The sequence below is a fragment of the Canis lupus genome, chromosome 31, assembly GCF_048164855.1.
Source record: "Canis lupus baileyi chromosome 31, mCanLup2.hap1, whole genome shotgun sequence".
NCBI classification, from domain to species: Eukaryota; Metazoa; Chordata; class Mammalia; order Carnivora; family Canidae; genus Canis; species Canis lupus.
In genome coordinates this window covers 25,937,383-25,947,063 of record NC_132868.1, presented here as the reverse complement: position 1 = coordinate 25,947,063, position 9,681 = coordinate 25,937,383, and the positions used below count along the sequence as shown (strand labels likewise).

Sequence of the window (9,681 nt, the reverse complement as noted above, 5' to 3'; positions counted from 1 at the left end):
CAGGGGAGAGAGCAAACTGTGAGTCTGAGTGGCAAAGAAGCCGGAGGAGAATATTAACCTTTAGTAGCTCCAGGACGACTCCCACCTCATCCCCCAAACAAAACAAAATAAAACAGGGAATGCAAAGAGACATAAAAAGTCAGGGGCAGCGGGGAGAGGAAGGGGAAGGATACACCTGGAAAGTTACTGCAGCGACTCGGAAGAGAACCCCAAATCGTGATCACTGAATAGGATTCGTAAACCTCCTCCTCTTCTCTCCCTCCTGCTTCTGAATAAAGCCCTTACCCAGCTCGGAGACCCTCCTCGCCTCCCCCGAGGCTTCCTTAGTAACCCCATCCTGGAAGGTCCTAGGGGACTGATGCACAATCCCAATCCAATCCATTTGCTAGTTTGCAAAGGAAAATCCGGTCCGGCGTTTATTTTTAGCAGCGCTTCCCTGTGACCGAATGCTACAGCTCCTCAGCTGGGGTAACTGAGGACCGTATTGGGGAGAAGAGGCGAGGGGGGCGGGGGAGCGGGAGGCGGCGAAGAGGGGCGGGGGGAGGCCCTGCGCATGCGTGCCAGCGCCCATGCAAATCTGCTGTACATCCAGGGAGCGAAGTGGGATGATCTGTCACTACACCTGCAGCACCACGCTCGGAGGACAGCTCCTGCTCGCAGCTTCCAGACTCAGGTAAAAAAAAAAAAAAAAAAAAAAAAATTTGTGAGCGGGCGCCGTGCATGCATTTCAATACCAGATGCGCGTCGCAACCTAGCCCCTGTAGAGGCAATCTGCTGCTGCTGCTGCTGCTGCTAAGTGTCCTTTGGTGGCTGGTTGCAGCTTCAAGGTTTAAGAAATCCCATCTTTCAGGAAGCCTGAGGGGAAGGAAGGAAGTACGGGCGAAATCATCAGATTGGCTTCCCAGATTTGGGGATCTGAAGCGGGCCCACGTCTTCCGGCCAACTTCCATTGAACTTCCAGCACTCGAAAGGGACCGAAATGGAGAGCAAAGGTATGTGGTTGTCCCCATCGGGGGACTTCCCGCTGCATGTGCGTGTGGCCAGGGCAGTCCTCAGCGAGGGGACTGCAGTGCTCGGGGAGCGAGCATCATACTAGGTCGATAGGAGGAGATGCTATGTCCGTTGCAGCACCAGGGGAGTGTGGCAGGAAGGCGACTTCTTTTTAACTCCCACAGCTTGGAAGGCAGTGTTTAATACTCCATCAGTTGCGTAGTGAAGTGTGATGAGTTTTTTTTTTTTTCTTCTTCTTTTTGGTGGGTGGGTGGGGGGAGAGTCTTTAGATGGTGGGGGAGGAGAGATGTGTTGGTAAAGCAGTTTCTTTTCTGGAGAATGGATGGGCTCAAATACAGATATTTCATTTGCTTTAGGCTTGCTGACAGGCATGTTTGTATCCGATATCCAATAATGCATTGCTATAAAAAAAATGTTTGGATTTCTCCACCCCCACCCCATAAAGATGGTATTTCTGGGCGTGTATGACCACATCCTACTGCATTTTGAATATATATCAGCAGAGAAATTGGGTCTATTTGAAACAGTGTGCGTTAGAACTGACCTCTAAGGAGAACAGTGTATCGGAGTACTGCTAGGCTCCCAAGCATGATGCATTTACTAGTTCTGAACATGTATATATTAATATTCTCCTCATAAGCAAATCTGCATACTATACACATACGAACTGGTAAATGAGCTGTAGAAATCAACTTGTGATGACATATTTAACACACATAAACAAAATGATTATTACAACTGTTAGGTTGGATATCCTTTGGGTTTAACTCCATCTATGCAGGTTTCTTCCTTCTCCTCCTCCTCCTCCTCCTCCTCCTCCTCCTCCTCCCCCTCTTCCTCCTCCTCCCCCTTCAAACACCCACCAGGTTTCCAGAACCTTGAGTGATGTGGTCAGATATCCAGTAGGAATACTGGATGTATTTAATTCTGGTGAAATCAGAATAAATGATGTCAACTTTTATGAAACTATATTCATTACCCAGAACTCGAGAAGCTATATTTGAAACCAGGTTTTATTTTTAAACCGGGAATGTCAGTCATCGTGGTAATGTGCTCAGGATCAGGGAGTGGTGGTGGGTTACCTATTTCTGAGCTGATCAGTAAAAATGGAGTGTCAGATGATAGCAGGTATGTGGTCAGTAAAGTATTTTAAGTATTTAATTGGAAGACACAAGTATTTGAACCTAGATGAGCATTTACAGTATGAAAAGAACTGAATTAACATGGATTTGGACTGGTTGGCAATTTTCAAAGTAGACAAATTATCCTTACGATTTGCTGATGGGCATTTCTATGATCGACAATGATGTACATACATGAGAGAATCCACGTCCCTATGTACACGAGGCATAAATTAACTCTATTGTGTAATCCGTTTTTGAATGAGAAGCCAGTTTTAACTCATAGAGGTCTGTAATATTCTAGTTGATTAAGTATTTCTGGCATGTAAGTTAACAACAGAGAGTATCATTTTACTCTAAAGCAGTGTTTTTTGTACTTAGATGACACCTGCTATTTGGCTATTAAACTTGGTTATTTGGCAAGGGTTCTTAGTAACACTTTTGCCTCCAATTTATACACTAATTCTTGGTCCATGATATAAAGAGGATGTGTCTCTTAGCGATAATTTTTTGTTTCCCTTCTTTGCCGGCAAAATATGCTACATGTCCCTCAAAGTTCCAGGTGGTTTATATCTCAGATTGATAACAGTAGCATTGTAGCTATTAAGTACTGCCAGTCTTGGGAATTTGGAGTCAAGAAAGAATCTCAGGACTGTATCTGAGAAGAATCAGGCCAGAAGTTCTATGCCAATCCAGAGCGCAGTGATTCGGGCGTGATTCACAGCACCGACCCAAAGGCACTGAAGAATTTTGTCCCAAGCCAATATTGTGGTCATTTTGCAGCAATAGCACAGCATAATCACCTCAGGTAAAAGACACACTGAAAGTCCTTATGCATTTAGTTCTTAGACTTCCTTTATAAAACTGAATTACCCAGGTAGTGATCATGTTAAGAATGGCTAATTACTTATATATTGGCCTCACTTTCTAAGTTGATGCAATGGCACAGCTTAAAATGGTAGCTAACTTGAAATTTTTATTATAGTAGAAAAAAAAAGTATATTAAGAGGAGCGTATCCGTATCTTATTCTAATCGGAGCATCTTTCATACTTTATGCTGTCATGTGCAAACTTCTTCCCCGAGCAGATTTAAATCTAATTCTAGGAAGACATTCTCAAATGTAAGTACATACAATTTTTTTTTCTACCGGAAACTCCTTTAACATAGATTCAAAGAGTGTTATTGCATGATTCAGTTGAAGGTTCAAGAGTTCTCTATTTTAGAAAAGAATCTGGTGGCCCAGTTAATCTGGAATCTTGTGGCCAGCATTTGACAACCTTCACATTACCTCCAGCATTTGAAAACCTTTCTTAGAACACTTGACAAGAGTCTCTAGCAGAATGTTAGTTATTTACAAATAAGGTTTTTTTTTTTTTTTTTTTTTTTTTTGCTCCTTTACTTATTGCTTTCTATCACTTCCTATCATCTAGGGTAAGGAGGAGAGGAAAATAAATCAATTGACCTAGCAATCAATCATGATCTAATTTCAGTGATTTCGATGCACCATGATAATTAATATCACCTCTGAGATAGGATTGCTGCGCAGTCTGACTAGCTTTGACAGAATTTGTGCCTAACATTGGTTCACAAACTTTGCTGTACATTAGATTCATCTGGCAGGCTTTTTAAACATCCTCATGCCTGGCTAAAACCCATGGCAGTGACATCAGAATGTTGAGGTGTGAGAGAGGCACAGGTTTTTTTTTTTTTTTTAAAGATACCAGGTGCAGCAATATTTGGGAATCATTCACTTAGATTCTTGATAACCAAAATGTGATTTGAAGACTAGTTTTTTTAGAACTGCAAAATCTGGATCTTTACTCCAGGCTTATTGAATCTGAGTTTTAACAACATTCCCAGGTAATGTACCTGCACATTACAGTTTGAGAAGCATTGATTTAGAGTTAGGAAAGAGGTTCTTTGTCCTTCCCTCTCTTCTACTTTTTCTCCTTTTCTACCTGCACCTCATCTTCTCTTTGTCTACCTAGGTTCTCAACCCCAGGCTGGCATATTAGAAACACCTGTGGAACATTCAAAGCATAAAGATGCTTAGGGCACCCCTCTGGACATTCTGATTTAATTGGTTCTGGAGTGGGACCTGGGTGTAGGTGTTTTTACAAAGCTCCCCAGGTGACAGTAATAGAAAGCCCGACTTAACCCCTGGTCTAGGCCCTTGCTACTCAAGTTGTGGTCCATAGACAAATAGCATTAACATTTCTGGGAATTTGTTAGGAATGCAGGACTGCAGGCCTACCGTAGACTTACTGAATCAAATATGCATTTCAGGAAAATCTGCTGGTCATTTGCATGCACACTAAAGTTTAAGAAGCACTGGTTTACGTCTTAGAGAACTAACATCTAAGACTGCCACCTCAGTATAGCGGATGTGATATCCTCTAATCAATACAGAAGCTCCTGGATATGTAATCAGGTTAGAGGTCTTTGGTTGCTTTTGGAAAGAACGGAGATGAGATGCAAAAGAAATTGCTTGATTCATCGTTAGATCAGAAAAATGGACTCACTTTTAAATGCCCCCTCTGCTATTTCTCGAGCTATTTATCTTCAACCCCTGATTATCTTTAATACCTATTCTGTAGATTCAATCTGAGCTTCTGACAATGTCCTGGTATTAACCTAGCGTGATGTTAGACTGCTTAAGTCAAGATGCATCTTAGAGTGAATATAGTCTTAGCCTCTTCCCATGGTCATATGTCCCTGTTCTATTCTTTTGAGAGTCGTTTTATGTGCCCCTTGCTTCATAAAATCTTCTCTGACCTCACTTACATCTAATTAGTATTTTGTTGGCATACCGTATATGACCTCAGTACTTTTTTGTCCCCCACATAAAGCATTTCCTATAATCAGCATTGCAATTTTTGTGTTCCTTATTTAAATGAATATTTATTGAGCACCTGGTATGTTCTCAATCTACTTACTTCTGAGACTGTGAAAGAACAGATAAGATGCAATCTCCGATCTTAAAGATCTCCCTCTCATGTCTCCACTAATAGATTAACCTTCCTCTTGGCATTATCTGAACCTCTAACCTTCTGCAGCTACCCAGCTGCCTGCTTCAAATAAAACATTCTTGTTTATCACAGCAGGGGCTCAGGTTACATATGTTGAATTGAATGGCCTTACTTAGTTTACCATGCCATGTTCACACATGCAGGAGATGGTAAGTTGGAAAAGGTGAAAGATGCTTGGCTACCAGAAACATCAGTTTGATTCCAGAACATTTGATTCCAGAACATAGAAGGCAGTAACCTGACCTGCTTTCTCTGTAGAGAACTGTACATGTATTCCCAGTGAAGATTCAACTCGGTTCTGGGTTTCACACCAACCATTAGAGTCGAACCAGGGGCATGAACCAATATATAAGGCATAGATCAGTCATTTCTCTGAAACCAGGGTGGTCCACTCTGCAGGAAAGAAAAGAAAGGTATATGTAGTAACTAGTTTAGCAGAGCTGGGAAGTGATTTTAAGAAAAGCTATTTTGTGGTTAAAAAAAGAATTCCAAAACTCTGAGGCCATTGTGGCAGGATAAGTAAAATATAAGGCAGTAAAAAACATAATAGAATAGGCATTGGGCATTGTTCCTAACCCCACTCTAATATGTAACCTTGGACAAATCATTTTCCCTCTCTGAGTCTCCTGATTCTTAAATATTAAAGGAAGTTCATTTCATGTAATTCAAAATATTTTCTTAGTTGCTGCATTCTTCCAAGCCCATTGTTAAATGCAGGGGATGGGGATAGAAATAGTGCATTGGCTTGCTCTCTGGGAGCTTCCAGTCTAGGAACATATGAACAGGCTCAAGAGCTATTGATTTCCAACACTGTATGTCTTTTCCTCATTCATTTTTCAGAGCTATAGTGGTTACCTAGGAAGCTAGAATATAAAGTCTTTCGATGATTAATGGCCTCCATAGGGGCACTAAACATTCCACAGCAACAGTGCCTACCTTTGGTTCCCCCTTTGGTTTAATTTTTTTTTTTTAATTTTTTTTTTTTTTATTTATTTATGATAGTCACAGAGAGAGAGAGAGAGAGGCAGAGACATAGGCAGAGGGAGAAGCAGGCTCCATGCACCGGCAGCCCGACGTGGGATTCGATCCCGGGTCTCCAGGATCGCGCCCTGGGCCAAAGGCAGGCGCCAAACCACTGCGCCACCCAGGGATCCCCCCCCCTTTGGTTTATTGAAACAAAATTGTGTGGGGAAAACATTTGAACTCAAGCTAGGTATCTATTCTAAAAGCAGTTCCGACTGACCAGATACCCTGCTAGTAACCTATTGTCTGATTTAGGTGCTTATCATGAGGCTTGTTAGCATTAGGAATGCATCTGGGGATGGCCTGGAGTATCATCCCCTTATCTCTGTCTTGTTATGCCTTTAAGCTTCTGAAGTACTGACCCTATTAGGTATGGTGTTTTGTACCCACTAAGTGACCAATCATGGTATATTGGATTTTCTGACTTTTCACATATTAACAGCCATAAATAACATTCATTTGAAAGGGCTTTTAATATATATCATCTCCCTTCAAACCTATTAGGCATTTTCACTTCATTTTAGAGATAATAAACCAAAGACTCAGAAAGACTAAGTGACTTAGGCAACTCATCTCATCTTTGTTCTTCGGTTAAGTAAGAATTATTGTACTCACCCCAAACCCCAAATAATACTATTATGATTATGAAATTAAACTCATACCAATAAAGCATGTAGAGTTCTTTAGAATCATAGTCTTTTGGTATTACTAGCTGTGTTTGTCTTTTCACGAGAATGTGAAGTCCTGGAGAGGAGAAACTGGTCCTTTGCCACCTTTGTAGCTTTAGAGACAAGTATACCCCATAGATACTCAATACGTCATCTGCTTTGACTTCTCAAAGGCTTTAATTTACTAAAAGGGATTTATTTTGTGTATATTCTGTATTTATGTAGTAACTTCTCAAACACCTGAATTTGTGTCTGTTTTGCTAGGAATTATTTGTGAGGCAATTATATAATATCTTGTGGGCTTGGGAATGGAGATGCATTAGGTCAAGTATTACACCTTGAATGGGTATAAAACATTGACTACATGAAATCTGATGACTAATAGCATTCTCCATCAGAAGTACACATCAGAATCCCCGGGTGTGCATGGGACACGGGACTAAGATATTTAAGAAGCACCTCACATAATTAGGGTATGCGCTCTCAATTATGAGTCAATAGATAAACCACAAGGGACTAATATCGAACTATAACATGTACCCTAGTCCTTTGTCAGGAACACTACAGGACTCCTACCTCCCGGATCTTGACTATTATTATCTTTAGTGTTAAGAGAGTGACATGTAGACAAGAGACCTAATTCTTATACTACAGGCTTGGGATAGCAAATAGGTCAAAAGATGGTGAATGTCTCAGGCTAAGAAGACACATCGTTTTCCCCCAACATCTTCATCATCTCCGTATTAGCATCTTTGTATTGACAACATGGTAGATTTTTTTTTCCCAAGATCTATGCCTATAGTTCTAATTTTAGTTTGCTTTTCTCTCCAGTTACTTTTTGAGACAATCTCTGTCTTCTTGTATTTGGGAATCTGGGGACTCCCACCCTCCGGTGGTATTTTGTTGCTGTGATGAAACCGATGGCACCTTGGAAGAAGTCCCAAAAGACACCTGTTGCTCCTCCACAGACCCTTTCTTTATCTTTTTCTTTTTTCATTTTAGAAAAAGCATATGCTGGCTTTTTAGCTGAAACAAACCCCATCACCAGTGAATCAGAGGATGCAGATAAGTGAAAGTGGGCTTTATTTTTTTAAGCTTTTTTACTCTTTATTTTTTATTTTTTTACTTTTTTTTTGTTTTTGGTTTGTTTAAATTCAATTTGCCAACATATAGTATTTAAACTCTGCGAAAAAAGGAAATGAAGCTGCTGTTCTGTGGTTAGGTTTTTTTGTTTCTCTTCTGCTTCCAGACTGCTATTAGCCTGAGAAGCAGTGGCAAAGCGATTACTCTGTAGAAAAACAACAACAACAACAACAACAAAACACCCAGAAGCTTTCAGAGGCCATTCAGAAGATAACTAAACCCAGCAAAAATTCCCTTAACCAGAAGTCAGGAGGATGCAGCAATGCCAATCTGCCAATAATGTGTCCATCTCTCCTTACCCCATTCATTCCTACAGTTATCACCCATGTGAAACAATTGGGTTTTTCTTCAATCCTCAAATACTGATAATGTTCAAATTGGTCGAGCAAATCTTACACATTAATTGGGACATTCCTTTTCAACTTTTTGGAAACCAAAAACCTAGATATGTTTCTGACTTCCAAAAAAAAAAATGACATAATTATTCTGATTGTTAAAATCTGCTATGTTTAAAATTAGATTATTTATACAGTTTTCTCCTAAGGCACTTCTTTCATTTCAAAATATTTTTTAACATTTCTAGTACTCTTTAAAATTGAATTTGATTTACTTCTTTTTCTCTTTTGGGATTTAACGGAGAAATATTTGCTATGTGTCAAGAGAAAGGTTGCCATGTAAATCACACTTTGTTTGCAAGTCTACAAATGATTTAAAATGAGATGTCATGGGTCCTTTTTACCTGTGGACTTGGCATCAACATCAGTGTAAAAAGCCAAGTGATAATGCAAATAGAGCAAACCCCTCAATAAAAATGAGGCAAAGGAAGCAGCCAAAGCAATTTTAAAACAAGATGATTGTTTGATTTATTTAATAAGCAGTATCTATTGATTACTGAGTCAGTGTTTGGATTCTCTAAGGCTGAATTTTTCAAATGGTGGTATGCACGCTGGTGGGTACAAGATGGCAAACTGGTGTGATTCACTGAGGCACAGCAAACATCCTGCGTGTTCTCATGAAATAAAACTAAAACCAGAAAACAGACTCTTAACTATGGAGAACAAATGAGGGGTGCAGAAGGGGAGGTGGATGGAGGGATGGTCTAAATGGGTGATGGGGATTAAGGCGTGCACTTGTGATGCACACTGAGTATTGCATGTAAATGATGAATCACTAAATTCTACTCCTGAAACTAACATTGTATGTTAACGAAATGGAATTTAAATACAAATTTGAAATGGAAAAAAAATAAAGTACTTTGATTAAAACAACAACAGCAACACTAATATTGGACTACATGCTTGCAAATCTGGATTCAGGTTCAAGTCCCTGTATTCAGGGGAGGAACCTGGGGAACAGTCTCTTCCTTCTTCTCTCCGGAGCTCAGTGTCTTAAGCCGTTTTTTAAAAACAAAAAACAAAAAACAAAAACCCAACTCTATTTGCCTACTGATTTCTACTTTCTTATTACAAAGAAACTGCTTTTTCAGCTAGTACGTATTCTTCCCTTACTTCATCCTTTGTAGACTTGACGTCTATGGAAAACAAAATATGGTGGTCATAACTACCACATTAATTTTTAAAGACCCACTGTTGGTTTGAGCTAGCTTTTTAATCCTGTGAGTTGTGTGACTGACATTGCCAGACCTATAAGCGAGTTGAGCAAGTAACTTGGTTCCAAGTGAGAAA

At 40.1% G+C, this 9,681-nt stretch overlaps 1 protein-coding gene across 1 annotated transcript in view; it reads left to right on the top strand.

The window, feature by feature from the left end:
* Positions 1–537: 537 nt before the first annotated feature.
* Positions 538–9,681, top strand: part of FGF12 (fibroblast growth factor 12) — a 543,450-nt gene continuing 534,306 nt past the window's right edge. Inside the window, exons 1-2 of the mRNA XM_072807854.1 lie at positions 538–673; positions 851–992. Coding sequence (XP_072663955.1) covers positions 980–992 — 13 coding nt within the window. The 5' untranslated portion in view covers positions 538–673; positions 851–979. The remainder of the gene's footprint in view (positions 674–850; positions 993–9,681) is intronic.